The sequence below is a fragment of the Aulonocara sp. 'chitande type north' Nkhata Bay genome, linkage group LG2 (genome assembly GCF_057382095.1).
Source record: "Aulonocara sp. 'chitande type north' Nkhata Bay isolate Kocher_YH1m ecotype deep benthic linkage group LG2, A_spYH_male_GT1.1, whole genome shotgun sequence".
NCBI classification, from domain to species: domain Eukaryota; kingdom Metazoa; phylum Chordata; class Actinopteri; order Cichliformes; family Cichlidae; genus Aulonocara; species Aulonocara sp. 'chitande type north' Nkhata Bay.
In genome coordinates, this window is record NC_141345.1 from 6237611 (window position 1) to 6258986 (window position 21376).

Sequence of the window (21376 nt, forward strand, 5' to 3'; positions counted from 1 at the left end):
GTTGGTGACCTCTCAGTGTTGGTGACCCTTCAGTGTTGGTGACCTCTAAGTGTTGGTGACCTCTCAGTGTTGGTGACCTCTCAGTGTTGGTGACCCTTCAGTGGTTGTGACCTCTCCGTGTTGGTGACTTCTCAGTGTTGGTGACCCTTCAGTGTTGGTGACCTCTCAGTGTTGGTGACCCTTCAGTGTTGGTGACCTCTCAGTGTTGGTGACCCTTCAGTGGTTGTGACCTCTCCATGTTGGTGACTTCTCAGTGTTGGTGACCCTTCAGTGTTGGTGACCCTTCAGTGTTGGTGACCTCTCAGTGTTGGTGACTTCTCAGTGTTGGTGACCTCTAAGTGATGGTGACCCTTCAGTGTTAGTGACCTCTCAGTGTTGGTGACCCTTCAGTGTTGGTGACCCATTAGTGTTGGTGACCTCTCAGTGTTGGTGCCCTTTCAGTGTTGGTGACCTCTCTGTGTTGGTGACCCTTCAGTGTTGGTGACCTCTCGGTGTTGGTGACCTCTAAGTGTTGGTGACCTCTCAGTGTTGGTGCCCTTTCAGTGTTGGTGACCTCTAAGTGATGGTGACCCTTCAGTGTTGGTGACCTCTGAGTGTTGGTGACCTCTAAGTGATGGTGACCCTTCGGTGTTGGTGACCTCTCAGTGTTGGTGACCTCTCAGTGTTGGTGCCCTTTCAGTATTGGTGACCTCTCAGTGTTGGTGACCTCTCAGTGTTGGTGACTCTTCAGTGTTGGTGACCCATTAGTGTTGGTGACCTCTCAGTGTTGGTGCCCTTTCAGTGTTGGTGACCTCTCTGTGTTGGTGACCCTTCAGTGTTGGTGACCTCTCAGTGTTGGTGACCTCTAAGTGTTGGTGACCTCTCAGTGTTGGTGCCCTTTCAGTGTTGGTGACCTCTAAGTGATGGTGACCCTTCAGTGTTGGTGACCTCTCAGTGTTGGTGACCTCTAAGTGATGGTGACCCTTCGGTGTTGGTGACCTCTCAGTGTTGGTGACCTCTCAGTGTTGGTGCCCTTTCAGTGTTGGTGACCTCTTAGTGTTGGTGACCTCTCAGTGTTGGTGCCCTTTCAGTGTTGGTGACCTCTCAGTGTTGGTGACCCTTCAGTGTTGGTGACCTCTCAGTGTTTGTGACCTCTAAGTGTTGGTGACCTCTAAGTGTTGGTGACCTCTCAGTGTTGGTGACCTCTCACTGTTGGTGACCTCTCAGTGTTGGTGACCCTTCAGTGTTGATGACCCCTAAGTGTTGATGACCTCTAAGTGTTGATGACCTCTAAGTGTTGATGACCCCTTGTATGACCTCTCAGCATGTCTGTGAAACGACAACGCCTGAGCTCACCGGTCGAGGTATGGAGATAATTGCAGGCCATTTGTAGCTCGACAGCTGGGCAGAATTCAGGATTGCCATTTGGCCCGGAGAGGGGGGCAGAAACGCCACATGTCCTATTAAAATGTGATGATCCTGGCTCCCGCCGCGGCGCCACCTCCACCCGGTTTGATGTCCTACTCTTTAGGGCCTTAATGGGAGAGACGCTGCTGCCGTGTCACGCGGCTCTCGCTCACTCCAGGACGGCAGTTGGCTTCGTCTTTTATGTAGGAGCGGCTGTGTGTTTGTGATGCTCTTGTTTGCGTCCAGATGTTCGTGGTGGGGTTGCTGCGGGACAAGGAGCTGTCACTCGTTTTGTTTTATTTAGGAGACGTGAGAGCGGGATGAGCCGCAGCAAAGTAGTTAACAGGAAAAGGTGACGAAGAAGCTGCGGACAGCGTGTCAGCTGCTTTATTTAAAGAGGCAGGTGACAAATAAGGCATCACTGACGTGTTGTGGCAGGAGAGGAGGTGGATGTCACGTTGTGCCCATGTAGAAGGAGGAGGAGAGGGGGAGGTGCAGATGGTGGAAGATTTGTCTGAGATGTCGACTCATTTAGAAGTCTAAACGTGTCGTCATGCCGCCTCATATCACAACAGACACAGGCATTCATTCACGCCATTTCTACCTCAGGTTCAGAGGTCATCAGGCAGCTCCAGGAATCAAACCGACAACCGGGAGCACTTCTTGAAAACTGCAGGCCTTGTTCTGTATACACAAACCTAAAGTCAGGTTCATGAAATGTGTAATGAGAGAGGAGTCATTTTAACTCATGTTTGTAGTTTCATCCTTTCTGATCAATCTTTATTTGATTTTGAGTTTTTGTTTCATTTTATTTTCCAGTTTTATTGTGTCAGTTTAGTTAAATGAGTAACACTGACTAGAAGAAAGTCTGACTCTATTTGGTGTAAAAAACGTTGTTTTAAAGAATAAAGACATTTAATTCACGCTGATCTACAGATTCTACCCAGTGAAACATTTCTTACTTACGTAAACAAAGACAAACGTCAGCTGCTCTTTTCTCTAACTTTTCTTGATCTCTTTTTGTCATTTTTCATTTGGATTAGGAAAAAGGAGCCACTGGATGTAACCGCACGATTTAAAGTGTCTCCTTTCTTTTTGGATACTTTTCTATCTCGATGTTACACGTTAACAGTTTGAAATAAAGTTTGTTTATTTTGAATTTCCGTGTCTGTCCATTCTCAGGATGTCTGGACTAGGTGATCAGCTGATCTGTGAACTCTGCAGCAGCCTGAACTTTGTCCCTGTGATGCTGTTAAACCTGTGAGCAGCAGTTATGGAGGGGGAAGGGTGGGTGGAGCTTCGCCTGGCTGCACCACCTGACTCAGGGAAACCCCCTAGAGCCTCCTCGGGGACCGCTTCACTTCGGTCCTGGTACTGTTCAGGCCCACTGTGGCGGCATTTCAGACCCTGTAGGGCCACAAATAACTGAGGAAAAGCGTGCTCGCCGCAGCAGAAAGACACCGCTTCACTGACTTCAGGTAAACAGACGTCCTAAGTAGCTGAGAGTAGAGTGCCGCGCACTGCAGCTCAGCTCACAATCATCTCCATCATCAGTCCAACACTCCTCCCCTCCCCTCTCCCGCCTCCTCCCAAACCTCCACACTTTCATTTCATCTCTCCTTCCTCTCCTCTCTTTTTATTTCCCTGTGGCTGCGTGCACTCTCTTTACAAAGCCCCGGAGCATTATCAGAACATTACAGCACGCAGCATGTGTTTGATTAAAAAAGTGTAAAGTTACAAATTAGTTAATAAAATCATTTAGGCCGATCGCTGCAAATGGTGATAAATGTCTTCCATATGTTCCCAATAAAGCAGCAAAGTGCCATGTGCCCGTCCCCTCTGTCTTCGCCATAAACAAATAAATTAAAACAATTACCGCGGCGAGCGCCTTCGACTTTAATGAGCGCGCGGCCGCGTGAAATATGTGACAGCGCTCGTTTGCCCAGAACGCCGGCCGTCTCTCTGAAGAGGCTGTCGGCCATCTTTCAAACAAATCGCTCCTGCGCTTCTTCCTGCATCACTGGAGCTGCAGCTGGTTCTCAACGTGCGGTCCGAGGGGTCACCAGGAGGTCCCAGCAGCAGGGCCAGAGGCCTCCTGGAGCTGGATCACATGGATGCTTTAGTTCCTACGTACTGGTGGTTTCTTAATGCACCAGTTTGACAGTTTTCTGCTTCAGATCTCAGGATTTCTGCTAGGTTCATCTCAGGCTTGCCCATCCAGCCATCCATCCAATACACTGGATACTGTATAATTGGGTGAGACAGAAACAAACAAACATAGAAACAAAAAAACAATTGATCTCATCTTCAAAAGTGTAATTACTTTGCTTAAGTACTTAAAGTACTTTAAGGTGCTTTAAGACGATAAGTCAATTTAAATTAAAAGACCTCTTATTTTAGGTCCAATTCAGTAGTTTTGTTTTTGTTTTTTTATAGCACCAAATCTCAACACCATTCATCTCAAGGTGCTTGATGTTACTAAGCTAAAGACACTGCAATAATACAGCAGTCAGATGACCCGATTGAAAAAATAAGTGCTTAAAGTTTCAAAAACATGTTTAGCGCCATCTTCTGTCAGTACAGAACATTGGTTTGTTGACCAAGAGGAGATGATATATATTTACACTTGAGCCTCTAAAATGCTGAAAAGATTCAATATGCTCCATCCACTCTGATCGCATCCTGTTCTTTGAAAAATCTATCTAAAACTCTGTCTCAAAGCCACCAGGGGGCGATAGCTTCTATGGACTTCCTGTCCCATAGAAGTCTATGGGAAAACGCCCCTTGGCTTTAACCTCTGTAAACACTTTCCTGATGAGTTTGTGGGCTTAGTGACTCATTTCAGGTCATACTGAAGGAAACATCAAATCACGCATCTGTAAATGATCTACCGTGGGAACATCAGAACACCAACGCTACAGGACACCTTGTACCTAACAGGGCAACAGAGGAGGCGACGCCATGATGCAGTTCACCATGCTTTGACTGATATATTATATATATATTATATATTTAAAATATTGTTAAAAGAAAGGAGAGATTTTTTTAAACCGTTTCTGTGAGTCGGGACGAGCTGACAAATGTTTCTGATTACGGCGACAAGGAAGTCCAGATGTGTTAGGCATGCAGCATGTGATTCCAGATGTGAACTCTGATGTCAGACATCTTTAATGTCTGCAGACATGTTTTACAGCAGCTCTGTTCAGATCAGGGCCGCTGATTTAAAACCAGCTCAGAGACTCGACTCTCAGTCAACCTCTGGACAAAAGTTTGTGGACAGCTACAGATTATGTGTCAAGATTAGAATGTGAACTGATAACCACCACTGGTGGCACCCACTCATCCAAATATGGTCACTCCTGGCTCCAAAAACCAAAAATGCTAAAGTTGAGGTATCAAAAATCAGTTTGAGCTCTACAAGCTGCAGACTGAAATGAAGCAGAATGATCCTTTAAAGCATTTATTTAAAATGTAAAGAAGTCTTTGTGACAGCTTACCGGATGAAGGATGTTTCTTTCCTTTCATCAACGCAAGTTTGACTCAATAACAAACCAACACGCAGCCTTGAGAAAACACGGAAACAAATAAAATCCTTCAGGTCCGTTGCTTTATGGATTTAATTAGAAGCCCGCTGATTAAACACAGAGATTAACAAACAAACAAACATGAGATGAAATCGATAATTTCTGCAGGTAAAAACTGCAGTCGGGGTCATTAAAGACTCCGGCGTTCATCCTCCGAGGTGAATGTGTGTGATTGCTGCAAACTGCTCGTTAAGTTAACGCAGCTTACATGAAGAAGAGGGAGAAGCTCGAGCTTTCATGGCAAAAGCCTGAAACCTTTAGAGGAGGTTGATCAGTTCGACCATTTCAGATCGTCTATATTTTGCCCTAAATGTGTCAGACAATAAGATTAGATTTCTCACACAAGTCCTCAGAGGGGAAAAAAGAAAATTAGTTAAATATTTTAAGTGTAAATTTCACCTCTTTTTACCATTCTTTTGAGGGAATGAAAAAGCAATCAGACGTCTATATCGAGAGGAATCTGTGCCCTTTTTTCAGCCTGACAGGCAGAGTAACAGGAACAGGGCGTGGTGAGGTTTCATTTCATTTACATTCATGTGACAAGTATGTTTTCACCTCTGAAGGTCTGTTCACTCAGCAGCTGAGGAGTCGGGGGGGAGGGGGTGTCTTTACAAGGGTTTGGGACAAAGCCATGGCTTTAATGGGATTCAGGTAATGGTCCTTACACTGACCGTGGAAGAGGGGAGGGGGAAAAGATGGTCCAGGTTTCTGTCCACTGACCTTCACAGCCGGTCATCAAGACTAAAACAAAATATTAAACCACCGTAGAAGCAGATGAGAGGAAATGAGGCCTTAAATTGAAGCATTTATGAAAGCTGCAGAAGAAGAAAAGGAGCTGGGAAAGGAAGTGGAGGTCAGTAAATGTGAAGAAATTAAATTCCAGCTTCATTTCTTTTTATTCTCTATGAATTTAAAATCACCACATCATGCCCTCAGCATGCAGGGGCCCAAACCGACTCAACAGATCAGCTCTATGAGCAGCAGGACCTTCAAAAGTCCCATCATCACAAGTCTTTCTTTTGTGATGGGGGTGATATAAAGAGCCCCCAGAATCTAAGGAGCTCCAGAGTTTCAGGGCCCCAAAAGAGCCAAAGGACCAGAACCTTTAAAAGTCAAAATGCATTTCAGGAGCCAAAACAAGTGCCAGGGTTCCCAAAAGTCACAGGTCACATACTTTTTGGGATCATGAGCATCCAAAACGTCTCAGGACCTTTAAAAAAAATCTTTCAAGGAGCCACAAAAGTCCCAGGGCTATGGCCTGCCAAAGAATCATGTTTCCAGTGTCTCAGGTGTCCTAGTTCCAAAAATCCAAGAGGTCATAAAGTACCCAGGACTCCTCAAAAGTGTCAGGGGTCAAACAAAAGTAAAAAACAAAAAGGAACCAGCATCTCTAAAAGGCCTAGGTGCCACCAAAGCCACAGGGATAACAATAGTGTCCAAAGAAAAGTTCAAGTGGCCCCCACAAATCTCTCCATATAACGATGATGTAAAAATAATTGCAAAATTTTAAACAACAGCTAAGTTTGAAGGTTTAAACCTTAAAATAATGTTTCCTGGATATATTTATCTGTGCAAATTTGATGCATTTTAAGACAACAAAATAATCGGGATTTAGAAACTTTGCCTCTGGAGTACCCCAGGGATCAGTGATGGGTCTTAAACTTTTAATACTTTCTGTTAATAATATTTGTCATTTTCACAGAGTTTTTTAAATTTAGTGTTTGGAAATCAAAAGGAAACCGAAGTGATTAAGTTTAAAACTCCAAGAGTTATGATTGGTCATAAATTAACATAAGAAAATTACTTTATTAAGGAAAAGTTCTGAATAAAACATGTATCAAACTCCTTGCATATAGTCTATTGTCACTTCCTGACATGTCTTGCTATGTACGTCGAGCTTTAAAACAACAATACGTGCAATATTTTTTAAGCACACTTATCCTTGATTATGTTTGTAAAGCTGCACATTTAGAACATCAATGATTGTTAAATAATGCAAATAATATTTAAAGCAAAATAGAACTTATTCCTCGACCATCTGCAAAAGTTGTTCAGTGCAGAAGAACTAATATTGATTTCACCACAGAAAAAGCAAAAGGAGAAAATGTGAATCTTACTTTCAGTTTTCTTCTTTCTGGAGAGCAAAGTAGCTCCAATGAGACATAAAGGACAGGTACATATATATATTTGTCAGGACTATTTTGATTACAGTGTGTGATGTTTTCAAGTTTGATTACCTTCCTGTTTGTGTGTTTAACGAAGCGTGTCTCCTGTAGCTGTTGTCATGACCTTTATTTAACACTTTGTTCTGGTCTTTGATGTTTAATCTTGTTCATTATACATTTCACACCTTTGCTCTCACCTGAAGAGTCCCCACTTCAGACTGCACCTGTCAATCAGAGGCAGCGCCTATCAACAGGAGGTTTGAGGGGGCATCACCTTGAGGAGTAGGCGGAGCTCTTTCACCTGTTCGAGGCTGCGGCGAGGGGAGGTGTCGCCACGATCGCATCAATTAATACCAATAAAGACTTTAAGTGACAACACAGAGGGGCGTCGGACCGACTGAGCGCCGCAGCTTTGTTCCTGCGAGGCGCCAGCTGGCGGCGTCGGGCCCCGAGGACACTGTTGCGGTGATGCGTTCTGCTCCGGTGCCGCAGCGGGACGCGGTGGGCGGCGGCGGTACGAGGCAGCCGGGCCGGCCGGGCTCCCTGCGCCGCTGCAGTATTAATGAGGCGACAGCTCGGCCTGCTTCTGTATTCATTAAGCATCTGGGCCGACAGATGTGAAGAGCCGCCTCAAGACGAATAAAAAATGACTTCCCATCTGGACGCCCCAAACTGGAAAAGACAAGAGGCAGTTTTCTCTTTCACTTTACACCCCCAACACCCACCCCACCACCCCCCAGTGCCCCCCAGCACCGCCACCTACCCACCACAGAAACACAGAGAGAGTGATCTGCATCAGAAGCTGATCAACAGCAACCAGCCTGCTTTAGGGAGATCTGTGTGTGTGTGTGTGTGTGTGTGTGTGTGTGTGTGCTCTGTCTCTGGTCCTTAGGCCTTCAAAGAGCTGTTTCAAGGTTCACACATGCACAGGTAATCCATGATACTCACACAGATGGAAGAACAAAGGTGTGTGTGTGCTTGTGTGTGTTTGTGTGTGTTCACTCAACAACACACAGGAAGTATCCTCAGCTCCTCAGTGACCTCCCAAAGGACCCTTAATCCTCCTCTGAGGATTGTATTTTATTGATCTATGAAATAGTTTGACACAACTCAAACAACAAGACCTTTGTTAGATGGGATGTTTATTCTCAATGTCATGTATCAACGAGCAACCCCAGCTAACATTAGCTTAGAAATAAAGCCCACTAAACACATCATCATTTCAAGGATCTCTAATAAAACCACAGGACTCTGCATGATTTCTAAATCAAAACCAAGGACCTCAAAACATTTTTCCAGGACTACATTTACATTTTTAAAGCACATGGGTTTGTCATCATAAACCATTAGATTCTTTGACTGTATTTCTGTTGCTGATGGAAAGAAATTGACTCTGACAGGCAGCCCTGAAAGGTCTCCTGACCCTCCTGGAGTATTTTCCAGGATGTCCGAATGATTTTCAAGCCTTTAAACAACTTATGTATATACTGTATATATAGTACCCATTTATCCACTGCTTATTTATTCCATAATTTACTAAAACATCTTTTTACTCTATACCAAAGGAAAAACTGGAGCCCAGTTCTTTGTATGTGTGCGCATACCTCAATTAAAGGTCAGTGAAGCTGCTAAAGATGATTCTCATTTCAAGCACTTCACATGATCCCCAAACCCACATGGAATCACGAGATGTTTCTGTCTGCAGTTTGTGTGTTCATTGTCACAGTGTGAACATTAATGTGATCACATGAAGTCTGTTAATGATGTGGCTCTGACCTTCAGAGCTGTCCTTGAACACACCGTTACCTCTACAGAGCAGAGGGTTATATCTCAGAGGCCAAAGAAAAGATTATTCCTACGATTACATTAAAATCCTGTTTTTGCCTGAATGTTTAATATATGTAAACTACAACAATTCAATTTGCTATTTTACATACACAAAACCCTAAAACATTTTAAGAGAAAGCTGGCAAAAACGTAATTAACAGAATTTACAGGACGTCGTCCAAGGACCCTCTTCCAGCATCTCACTTCCTGTAGAACCTCATGAACTTCCTCAGTTACTAATCCAGCATAATTTCAAAAGATCGAGGGAATTCTTTCCAAGTCTGGCACCCCCACATAAACCTGGAGTCTCCTCAACAATGGTAGGATCTGAGGAAATCACAAACCTCCTTAGTGATCGATCCAGCATGTTTTCATGTTATTTTAGCGTTTGAGAGCCCAGGACCTCCTTCTTGAGTCTGAGAACCTTGTCAAGATTGCAAATCTTCTGCGACAGAACGTTTCCCAAAGAAACTGATGTCAAATATTGGTTTGTGGAGTTTTGCATCCAGCTTGATCAACAAATTTGGAAAAAAAATCCACATTTCCCTCGTACAGTTGTTATAAAGGGGGGAAATTAGAAAGACCCAAACATTTTCTGTATCAGGCTGTAAATATGTTTATTTCTGCTATTATACATTTTAACATGAGAGTCTATGGGGCCTGAGTCACTGCTGGAGCTCCAGTGGACGTTGGAGGAACTGCAGCATTTTCTTGATGCTAGATTAAAACAAATGATCCAAACATTATCAGCAGTTGGAGATACTGAAGCCTCCATTTCCCAGAGTGCACCCGTTCTGTGGTTGTCATTGCAGTGTTACTGCCTGGTGTACACATTAAAGAGTGTGTACTTCACTGGCCATGGGTCAGCAGGGACTTTCGCTAATGAATCAGAGCAGCAGCAGCAATCAGACGATTTCACAGGTCGTTTCTCTTCGTACTGATTAAAGGACACTTCCACCACGCTTTGAAGGTGCACTCTCGCTCTTCGTCTTAGTCCCCAGACTGTCTTAGGTGGACCAAATAACAGAGGCCAGGACATGATGGGGGTGAAGGTTAACGTCCTCACAGGAAGTCCAATGTGTGGGCGACAGCAGGATTAACCCGAGCGTCACAACCCCTCATTCATACACCGAAATTACTGTAGCGTCTTTACCTCATAATATAAAAAGCCTTGAGCCGACTATTGCTCCCCAGACAGCCTGTTTGAGATTTTTTACGTTTTCCAGGGTGGTTTTTTTTGCATTTAGACCTTAGCGGCATTGTTTTTTAAACATTTTTCATATTTGTTAAAGACTTTTTGTTTCAACAATAGACAAAAACAATGAGTGGGGAAAAAGTCAGAAAGAAACACCTTGGTCAAAGCGCTTCACTCGCACATGTTCAATCTTTATCCAATAAGCTTTCAGGGTCCTGCTCAGATCGGACCAATGACCATCTTAGAAAACTGTAGAGCAGCTTGTAGAACGTAAAGTGGGTTCATTGTGTTTTTCTCTTTTTTTTTTAAGTGGGAAAAAAAAGTTTCTTACTTTTTATAAAACCGTATTAGCTTTTGTTAAATGTAGAAATGTCTTTGCTTTCTTCTGACAGTATCTTTACTCGTATAAAAAAATCTTGCACTTTATAAAAGAAAGCCATGTATTTGATAAAATGTACTTTTCATTTCTCTGTAAATGCTTTATAAAAAAATATTTAGCAAAAGAAAATAGTTTTTGAAAAATTATATTTTTATTAAATGTTGCTTAAAAACAAATTCACTGCCTTTCCTAGTTTTGTAATGCCAATTTTTATGAGGATTACTTCATGATGTGTTTTCTTTAGTGTCGTTTCCAAGATTATGTCCAAAGATCTTTACGTTTCTTTAACGTTTGTGTACATTAGACTTTGTCTCTCAGATCGAGTGTTGTCTGATTACTTTTAACATGTGTTATTCTGTAAATGTAAATTTAATGCTGTGCTGTTGAGCTGCGGGCCAATGGGAATTAAACCCCGAGACCGTAATCAACCAAGAGATTTAATGACCATTAACTTAACTCCCAATCAGAAACAACCTCAAGGCTGCAGTTTCTCCCTGCTTTTATACTACGAGTGGGCTGATTGGTCATTGCTCATAGGTGAACCCCATTAGCCAATCACAGGAAGCAGGTGACTCATGAGTGTTGGGACTGAAGCAGCAGTTACAGTTTTAAAGTTATTTCACATTAAAGTGGCCGAGAATTAGGCTTTAATTAACACCACAGGTGAACACGTCATCATTAAATATGTTTGGATTTCATCATAAAAGGTGTGAAACAGGCACTCTGTACATGAAGATTCATTGCAATTTACACTCGGAGCTTTTAATTAACAGATCAGAAATAAGCTGAATCCACTCATCCAGTGTGAAAACCTTTAATCTGTAAAAGAAAACGGCTTCTACACTGAATTACTCCTAATACATTTCATTAACTTTATTAGCTTTGCAACCTATGGAACTCCAAAGTGTTCAAAATTAAATAAATAAATAGGTCAAGATGAAATAAATAACTATGTGAATAAATAAGACACAGATATGTAATGTGAGAATGATATTGTGAAATCATTGAACACATTTTGAAAACAATGCTCATTATTGTGAAACATATTACATTCTGCTATATAAATTTTCTTATTGTGAAATATTATTTCATGGTCATTATTTTTCACAATAACAGAGATTATTCCTGAGGCATTTTATTTATTTCCAGCCGTTTTTATTCCAAAATGACCTTTTTTCAAAGTCAGTCTTTATTTCAAAATCCCGTTTTTCCCGATGGTCTATTTATTTCATAATGCGACTTTTCAGCAGAATGACTTTGTCTGTCAATCAAGAGAGACAGGGCGGAGCCAGTTGTGTGATTGGTTGCTCCTTTACTCAGACATAAGTAATAGCACATGAATTGTCGATTTAGGTTTAATGGTGCAATGCATCTCCTATGCAGCTGGCGGCAGTATGCAGCTCAAAATAAACTTAAGGCACCGACAAATGCAAAACACTGGGCGCGAATAACGTTACAGGTGTATCAATTCTTGTGAAGGGCATGGCTGCAGGAAACAAGTCCGTTTCTGAGTTACTCAGAGAACTTGCTAACCGCTTAGATTGAACGTCTTCACCTCAGTCTGCGTATTGCAGCAGTGTACTGGAGATGAAGTGGTCCCTGGTCCAAGTTCTCATCACAACCGCACAGTGTTAACGTTAGCAAATGCTAACGCTATCACAGCTAGCGCCACTCCACGAAACGCTGTTCAGGGTAAGTAACGATATGTTATTATTGCTTGGTTAGTCTGTCTGTCTGGCAAAAATGAGCTTTTTAATCAGTTTAGTCACAGATTTTTTTTTAATACTGTTTTTTATCATAGCAAAGAATTCTATAAATTAGGTAAGAGAAAATAATTGTCTTCTGGGTTAATGTCTGTATTACTATTTACATTGTTGTAGGTAATAGTTATTCATGACTGTTTTAAAGTGGCTTATCTTCTGTGCTAATATGGAAGACAAGTAATCTATGTGAAAGAAAAGAAAGCAATTTTAGTTCAACGTAGTGATTTTGTAAGTGGGTATAATTTGAAAATGCTTTTACTAGTACAGTGGATGTTCTTTAAATATTTAACATTTAAAGTGTGTGTCACTTTACAGACTCCAACTTCAGTTTTGGTTTGGTCTCACCGTTGTAGGTCATAACACAAACAAGTCGTCAAGTCAAGCAGCTGAGGAAAGGGCTTAAGGAAACCATGGTATGGCCGCTTCTGACAGAAAGATCAGACATCATTCCTCTTTTCTTACCAAGGGAATCAGAGACTGCTCCCTGTTGTGAGGTAAGGTCAGGTCACATCTTTTAACATCTGAATAGTAAAGCTATTTGGTTAATTTATGAAGGATGAACATTAATTGTTGACACAAAACACCAATATACTGTTTTGTATGCGTGGGTTAGTTGAACAGCTGGGTTACATTTAATAAAAATACACCTAATGTTGCTGATGCTCTTAAGACTACAAGATAAGTAAAGCTATAAAATGACTGTGGCCTGCCACAGAAGATGAAGATGAGGAAGAAGAGGAATGCTCTCGAGGATAAATGCAGAGTGGCAGGTTACCTTCGGTCCTTCATTGAAAATGGTAGGTCTGCTGCGATAGGTATTTTGCCATTGGTTTTCTCTGATTACACTTTGGTAAATTACATACAGTCCAGTGATCTTGGGTCATTAACAAAGTACACTATAGTAGAGCTGGGCGATATGAGATTTTTTCATATCACGATATTTATTTTTATTTATTTTTTTATAAAAAGGACAAGAGCGGTGAGGTCTATCGCAATAGTTTAATTTTTCTATTGAGAAAAAGTTATTTCGCAATACATATCGTTATCGTTCTATCGCCCAGCTCTACGCTATAGTATAATTTTGTTTTGTTATTTGCTCCATGCAATACATAAGAGTGGTGGCATTATCAGTTGCACTAGAATTGTATGTAGACTACTTTTAGCTTTGTTAACATAAAAATATCTATAAAAGCTACAACAGCAATTTGAGTGGGGCAAAAATGTCTGGTGCCCTGTATGTAAGTGGTCATCTTTTATAGTATTTCTCCATAAAAGATTCAAAATAATGAATATAGGATGTCATAGTTTAAAACAATCTTCTGTTGCAGCATCTTGTGCACAACAAAAAGCCCTCATCAAGTTTTGGACAGGATGGGAAGTCTTGCCGAGAAATGACTGTGGAAGTGGTCAACAGCAATCTTCCAAAGTCTTCCACCGGTTTTGAAGTACTACGTCTTCCTGCACACTACTGTACCTATGAGTCATTTCTAATGGACATTCAGGTGTGTCTCAACTCTACTGACTCAGGTTTTGGTCTGGTTTACGATTGATTCCATAACCACATGGTAAAATTAGACCATTTCTTATTTCTTGCATCACATTACTGTACTCGGTGTTCAAAGAAACGGACAATCTAGTGAGTTCTAGTTCTTTTTAATACACTTGACAGTGAAAAATACAGAGTACAGGTGTGCATTTATGGCTTTTTTAATATAAACTGATGAAGAGTTCAGATATCAAAATCAGTTGTTCACTGTACATTATAAATTACACAATATGTTTTGTTTATACTCGCTACTGATACAAAAAAAATTTCTAGAAAAAATTATTTGAATTAAGATGTTACACTACTGTACTGTGTTCATTGTATTAAATCTGCTCAGAGTTGACATGTACTGTATATCCAACCAAGAAATTAATATCATTAAAGTGACAGCTGTATAAAACAAATCCTGTTTTATAGCCACTCACTGTTTTGTTGAAAATGAAATTGGTTATGCTGTTTTGAGTCAGTATTAGCTACAAAGCTGTAGAAATTAAAAAAAAAAAAAATCCTCCTGACATAGAAACTGATTAAATGTAATAATGTCTTTCTACAAGTGATTTTGAAGTATTGGTAGCACAGCAGGGTCTTGTTCATTCAGTGCATCTGGGAGCTGAATCTCAGGAATGGTGATCTCATTTGATGGGCAGCGATTATGTTGTCCTGTCCAGTCCACACCATAATCCTCATCAACCTGAAAGAGCATGCACATGTTTTAAATCTAAACTGAAGAGGTGTTTCCTGCAGCTGTTCCTAGATGGACTTATTGAGTCTGCCAGGGCCTATGTGAGTTGCTTAGGCATTGGCTACCAACTAATTATTCATTCACCCATTCTAGGTCAGGATTGGTTCTCTTCAGGTATAACAAATTTAACTTTGTTTAAAGTATTGCCATCTATACCTGGCAGGTGGGATAAAAAAGAATGGCTTGGGAGACACACAGAAAATCTCAAAGTTTTCCAATTAATGCTGAAAGAACCAAGGATGTAAATGTATTCTTGTTTTAGCTTTACCGAAGACACCAGAGAAAGTATGATATCTATAATGCTGCTGAAATAGACAAAACCATTTCAATAAACTCGCTATTTAACATCAACCTTGTTATGCGTTATCAGAGAACAATCAACTGCAAACAGCAATGAAACATTCAACTATGTACTATTTAAAGCACTAATGACCCTGTTGTCTAACAAGATGTGATAAGTAAGTAGACTGTGGAAAGCTGGTGGGTCTACTCTCTGTGTAAAAGGTTCCTACAGGCTCCACTGACCCCAGTCTCCGAGTTAACACACTAACAGCTAACACTGCTAAACGTGTCTCAACGCCGAGATGGCGCCGATAGCTTTAGCCGTAGCTGCCCCACTTAGTTTAGACAGTAACAAAAAAAAGTAAGCGATAATAATTCATTGTCAAACGTCATAATTAAGGTCAACATCTAAACAATGCTGTGTACAGAATCACACAGGTGCTCAATTACAGCATAAACTTACCTTAGACCATCCTCCGTCATTTTCCTCCTAATTGTGCTCGGAGACACAGAAAATGTATCGGCAATTACCCCGACGGTTATCCCGGACAGCACTAAAGTCCTGAGTGCTGCACCGGGATTTCTAGACGGCCAACATTTGAAGACTGTTCTTCCTCGGCGTATTCCAAACTCTTAAACCTTCGACAATGCTGTCATCGATGCTAAGATTTTGAAGAGCAATTATCATCCAGACATTTCAGAAACATCATCTAAACGACTCAAAACAGTATCTACAGGTAAATGATCCCTCTCTGATTTGCTTAAATGAGCAGAACTGGCTGAAGTTCACACCAGTCCGCCATCCTCCGTGACTTTTGACCTAGCACGCTGTTGCTAGCTGCAGTAGCCGTCCGCGGAGCCGGTATCCAGGAAAACTAGTCGATGGTAAACGATAAGCCAATAGGTGCAAAGGTCCAGCCCACTTACATTGATTGACAGACAAAGTCATTCTGCTGAAAAGTCGCATTATGAAATAAATAGGCCATCGGGAAAAACGGGATTTTGAAATAAAGACTGACTTTGAAAAAAGGTCATTTTGGACTAAAAACGGCTGGAAATAAATAAAATGCCTCAGGAATAATCTCTGTTATTGTGAAAAATAATGACCATGAAATAATATTTCACAATAATAAGTAAATTTATATAGCAGAATGTAATATGTTTCACAATAATGAGCATTGTTTTCAAAATGTGTTCCATGATTTCACAATATCATTCTCACATTACATATCTGTGTCTTATTTATTCACATAGTTATTTATTTCATCTTGACCTATTTATTTATTTAATTTTGAACACTTTGGAGTTCCATATGCAACACAGCGTCACAAAGTGCTTTACATAGGAGATGAAAGCAATGGAAGCTCCTTTGTGCTCAGGTCACGTCTTTGTTTTGTTTTTTATCTCTATTGTAGGTTTTTTTTTTTTTATCCATTTAGATCTTTTTTACATCCCTCAATCATCTTTTTTGTCCCTTTATCTTTGTTAATTTTATCATGTCTGTGCCTTTTCTTGTCCCTTTGTCATAATTTTATGTGTCTTTGTTGTTACTTTGTAGCCTTTCATGGTAAATTTATGTCCCACTATAGTTTCTTTGTGTCCATTTTATGGACACAAAGAAACTATAAACTGGCTTCATTTTGTCCCTGTGTGTGCTCTTTCAAGTCCTTTTGTTGCTTTTTACCTTCCTCTACTGTTTTCAGGGAGCCTTTGGCCCTTCAGTAGCATTTCCTTGTCCATTTGTGTCCTTTCCTTGTCCAGCTGTGATTGCTAAAGCTGCCTTTCTGGTTATTAATGTCATTTATTGTGTCTTTTGTAGCTCATTGTGTCCACTCATTACCAGGTTGTTTCATTTACTGTGTGGTATATTTATCCACTTGATGATAAATTTTGGCCAGTTGTGTGTCCATTGTTAATTTTTGTTTACTTTTGAGATTGCTGCATTGTTGTTCTGTCTCATCGTGTGATTATTTTATGCCTGTGTGTGTTTGTGTATTTTTTTTTTTGTAGTTGCTTATGTAACTGGTGCCTTGTTATATCTCCTTGTGGTCCCTTTGTGTCCCGTTTTTTACCTTTTTTCTCCCTTTGAGGTCGTCTCTCGGTCTCTTTGTGGTTGCGAGTCTCTGATGAGTTGTAGAGTTTGAGAGTCTGACTTGTGCGAACAAGCTGTCATATGAGGTGAAGGATGAACAGCGGATCTGTCACAATCCCTCAGGAAGCTGATGTTCATCCATTATAATGTGACCTTGAGACAAACATCAGAGACACTTTCAGACTAATGTGTCTTTAAAAATACAGTCGCTTTATTATCTATTCAGCCTGATATTGCTGCTGCTGCTGGAGCTAACATCTGTCTGTCACTGCTTTAATCACACTGAAACATCTGCAGCTGCCGTCGCTTACAGTCAGCTAACTTCAGCTCCTTTATTATAACATGGTTTCACACATGCTGCGTGTCACTTTGGTCTAATTAAAAGGTTCACTTCATGATACAAAGGCCTCAACTCTGGCCCAACGCAGACCCTCCTGTCCCGCACTGAACCTCTTGGATTAAAAAGTTCAGAGTGAAAAAGGTCGGAGAAGCTCAGGTCAGAGCTCCGCCTCCCGCTGAGGTCACCTCCTGTTGACACGGACGACAGCTACGGGAAGTTGAAGAGGACAAAAAACACCTGCAGCAGACAGACGTTGGATAAGGTGACCTTTTCCTTCACCACACCAAGAGAGGTGCAGCTGCTACACCCGCCCATCCTCCCCCCAATATGCTGCTAATACAGAGACGTCCTCTACCTGAACACAAAGCCAACGCTGTAATGCCACACACAGCCTGCAGTTCCTCTAATGTCCACAAGAGGCTCCAGCAGTGAGTCAGTCCCCACAGACTTCATGTTAAGTGTACATGGCTGTCTCCCAATTCAGGGTCTGCAGCCTTAAAGGCCGCATTTCAAGGCCGATTATGAAATGCGTCTTTCATTTCCCTGAATTTTAAGGCTGTGGCAGTGTAGACTTCGTGGTCCCATATATCCCACAATTCATAGCGCGGCAGTCGGTGTGGAGAATTCTGCCGCAGACGGCAGAAGCGGAGCGGCCGAAAAGTAAACTGTGAAAAGTAAGTACTGAATATTATGTTACTTATTTATGTGCAAATGTTTAATAACGAAGAACATTAAACATTACTGTTGGCCACATGTCGGCAAAGTTATGTGACATTAGTGACGTTTGTACTAACTTGGTTTTAAAGCCTTTACTTTAAAATATACGCCGTTCAATAGCTGACCTTAATCCTACAGAGAATGATCAAAGCTCATGTAGAAAGAAACAAACAAATGAACAAGATTTTCTCCTTCATTTCTGTCAAACAAAGCTGTATGACACGTTTCCAGTGGTTAGTATCATGGTTGCTAGGCAACCTGGGCAGTGCAACCGAGGCTTTCTTTTTTTTTAAACTTTATTGACAAACAACAGTATCAGCGCAACGGAGGCTAGACCGTCCCATTTCACAAGCCTCGCACTTCCGGCCTTAGCCGTCTTTGAGTGCGCGGCCCTTGAGGATCGTTGAGGCTGCATACTTTAAGGCTGCAGACCCTGAATTGGGAGACAGCCCATGTCTCCAGCCTGTATAAAGGTTTAAAGTTTGTGTTTTTAGGGGCGTGGCCTCTGAGTGACATGTAGATTTAGCGGCTAGCTTTTTGCTAGGCTTCACCTCAGCTAATACTAATTGGAGTTCCTTAAAGGGACCTCTGTTTGTGATTTATCTGACCAGTAACACTGCTGCTGTGCAGTTTATTGTACAAAGAAATCATCCAACAGTGAAACTCTAGGATTTTAACTGGACGGTCCTGAGCACTAATTAGCAGGTATCTGCAACTACCTAGCATTAGCTGCTAATGTAGCATGTTATTACTCTTTCTGGTTTACGCCAAAATTCACAAAGTGAATTATTGTTTTGTTTCTCTCACACATAATCCATCCGGGAAAATATTTTCTTCCCTCATAAATCGAGTCACTCTCCTGATGTAGGTTTAGTGTACTTTGGCTTGAAGGTGAAATACAAATAAAGTTTTATTGGTGTTTTTTCCCAAGAGAAACAGCATTTAGATTCACATTTACAGCTGTGGATGTTTGATTATTTATATGTGGAAACATCTGGAAATGCCACAACTGGATGAGACAGAAAATGTTCTGGGAAGTTTTTTCCGTTTGTCTTTCTGGGAAACTGGGATTGATGCTAATGTGAGCCTATCAACCACCTCATTCACTTCTCCAGTCCGAGGAAGGGTGAATTTACAGTAATATATCCAATGACTTTAAGGATATTAGCAGGAAGTCACCTGCAAAAAAAATGCCATCAGTTTGCTGCTCTTTGTCTGAGGAGGAGAATAATTATTGTATCACGAACCCCTACGCCTCCCCACGCTCCGATCCATCAACTCGTGTTTCATCAATAAATGATCAGCAGAAAATAAATAAGTCATCCTGACATGTATGACAGATAAATAATGAAAACATTGTTTTTCTTTTCTGCACTTTGTCTGTGAACATGACCTGAAGGCTTTTCAAATTAAAACTCTCTGTCTGCTGTAAACCTGACCTTGCTCCGAAGTGTGGCTGTTTGTTTGTTTTTTCATTTTGGTTTCTTTATGTCGTTGAACCTTTAGGCGAAATCAGACACATCACAGAAATAAATACATAAAATGAAGCAGGAAACTTAAAAAAAAAAAGATAAAATTAGACATACTCAGGATCTTTATTAAGTGAAGAAGTACGACATGATAACTGTTTAAACCTGAGAGGAAAAAGGATATGCTGATAAAAACAGCAGCTCTTTTTGGAATGATTGCAATTTTTCAAAATAAGAGAAAAAACATTTATTTAAAATGTTAACATGTGCAGGAGCCATGAATGACTTGTTTACCACTACTGCTCCATTTAGCTGACTCTGTGGAGAATTTTTAAAAAACTGTTTAGTCAGGCCTTCTGCTGATGTTCTGTTTTTATTCATTTATATTCTGTTTTAAAATTGTTCTCCATTGAAATTAATTGTTTTTATTGTTGTACAGCACTTTTGACTTTTGTGTCTATGAAAAGCTATATATACACAAACTTTACGTCCGCGTCACCCTAAAAAGATGTTCGATGTTAAAGGAGTTCCTTCTTCAGACACTTACATTTTTACACTGATGGGGTAAAAATGTAAAACTGTTGCATTAATCAGAAAACAGACATTATTAAAGCTGACGCCCCCCATAAAAGATGTGTGTGTGTGTGTGTGTGTGTGTGTGTGTGTGAGATGTTGCTTACCTGATGTGGATGGTGCTGCTGTAAAAGCCTCATGTGACCACCAGGGGGCAGGAGACGTGAAAACACACACACACACACACACACACACACATTGCTGGGATGAATAAAATCTCAGCTGCTGTTTTCTGAACACCTCAAACTGAAAAAGGCAGAGACTGTCACTTGCAGTTTTCTGAACACTTTGCAGATCTCTCTTAGTTTTATTTGTGATGCAGACGTTAAGATGAACCACCTTTGTAACATCAGCCTCGTAAATCTTATATAAACTGTAACAAGCCTCCTTTCACTCATTGGTTACCACTGTTGCTTCTGCTGCAGTGCAGTCTGGGTAATGACAGCTAAAAACAACTGAATACGAACCCGAGTGTAATACAACTGACAAATCACTGCTCTGACTGCACAACAGCATGAAGACGATTGCAGAGCTCCACTTCCTGTCATCAGCTGTTCGAGGTCAGCTGTTTCCCTCATCAGGATTTTCATGAAGATTATCACGTGTAAAAGTGCTACACATGCACATCTGCCGTCAGGTTCACTTTTATAAATGGTAAATGGCCTGTATTTGTATAGTGTTTTTCTAGTCCCTAAGGGCCCCAAAGCGCTTTACACATCCAGTTATCCACCCATTCACACACTGGTGATGGCAAGCTACATTGTAGCCACACAGAGGCGAGGCTGCCGGACACTGGCACCACCGGGCCTTCTGACCACCACCAGTAGGCAACGGGTGAAGTGTTTTGCCCAAGGACACAACGACCGAGACTGTCCGAGCCGGGGCTCGAACCGGCAACCTTCCGATTACAAGGCGAACTCCCAACTCTTGAGCCACAATCGCCCGTTTTATCTTTTATTATATATAATTTCTAATACTTCCTGCCCTTCCTTGCCTTTAAAGCAGTTTGGACTCCTTGTGGGAGAAAACAGCAGGCAGAGAGTTTGGTAACCATTTGCATCACTTGGGACTTTTTCAGTGACTAAATGCATCAGGACTGAAGTGATTAAAACAAAGTTGTGTTCCTCCACAAGGATTTTCCTGTTCCTTTTCTCCTCTTTTTATCCTTACAAAGCTCTTATCCAACATAATTTCCCTGAAACTGGAAATCACAACGAAAAGCAGCCACTGTGACTTTTTAATTTCATACTTGGTAAACTCTGATTGGTCAGTACTAACCATGCGGTGCCACTACAGCTCTGGCTGAGCAAGTGACC

General features: G+C 41.2%; 1 protein-coding gene and 1 long non-coding RNA gene across 4 annotated transcripts; one reads left to right on the forward strand and one right to left on the reverse strand.

Annotated features, from left to right (window-relative positions):
* The first annotated feature begins 11712 nt into the window (after nucleotides 1-11712).
* LOC147337363 (uncharacterized) lies at nucleotides 11713-14205 on the forward strand. 3 transcript variants are annotated; one of them, XM_086304263.1, is made up of 4 exons: nucleotides 11796-12228; nucleotides 12653-12793; nucleotides 13015-13096; nucleotides 13628-14205. In XM_086304263.1, the coding sequence occupies exons 1-4, from the start codon at nucleotides 12181-12183 to the stop codon at nucleotides 13741-13743; spliced, it is 387 nt and encodes a 128-aa protein (XP_086160389.1). In that variant the 5' UTR covers nucleotides 11796-12180; the 3' UTR covers nucleotides 13744-14205. The 3 variants fall into 3 exon arrangements, 1 of the variants encoding a protein (XP_086160389.1); XR_015130775.1 differs by having other exon boundaries at nucleotides 11713-12228; nucleotides 12615-13096; nucleotides 13628-13694; XR_015130774.1 differs by lacking the exon at nucleotides 11796-12228 and having other exon boundaries at nucleotides 12237-12793; nucleotides 12970-13096; nucleotides 13628-13694.
* LOC147337364 (uncharacterized) lies at nucleotides 13937-16008 on the reverse strand. Its single transcript, XR_015130776.1, has 2 exons — nucleotides 15333-16008; nucleotides 13937-14536 (listed from the first exon to the last, which is right to left on the reverse strand). It is a non-coding gene; the product is annotated as an uncharacterized LOC147337364 (long non-coding RNA).
* Nucleotides 16009-21376: the final 5368 nt, after the last annotated feature.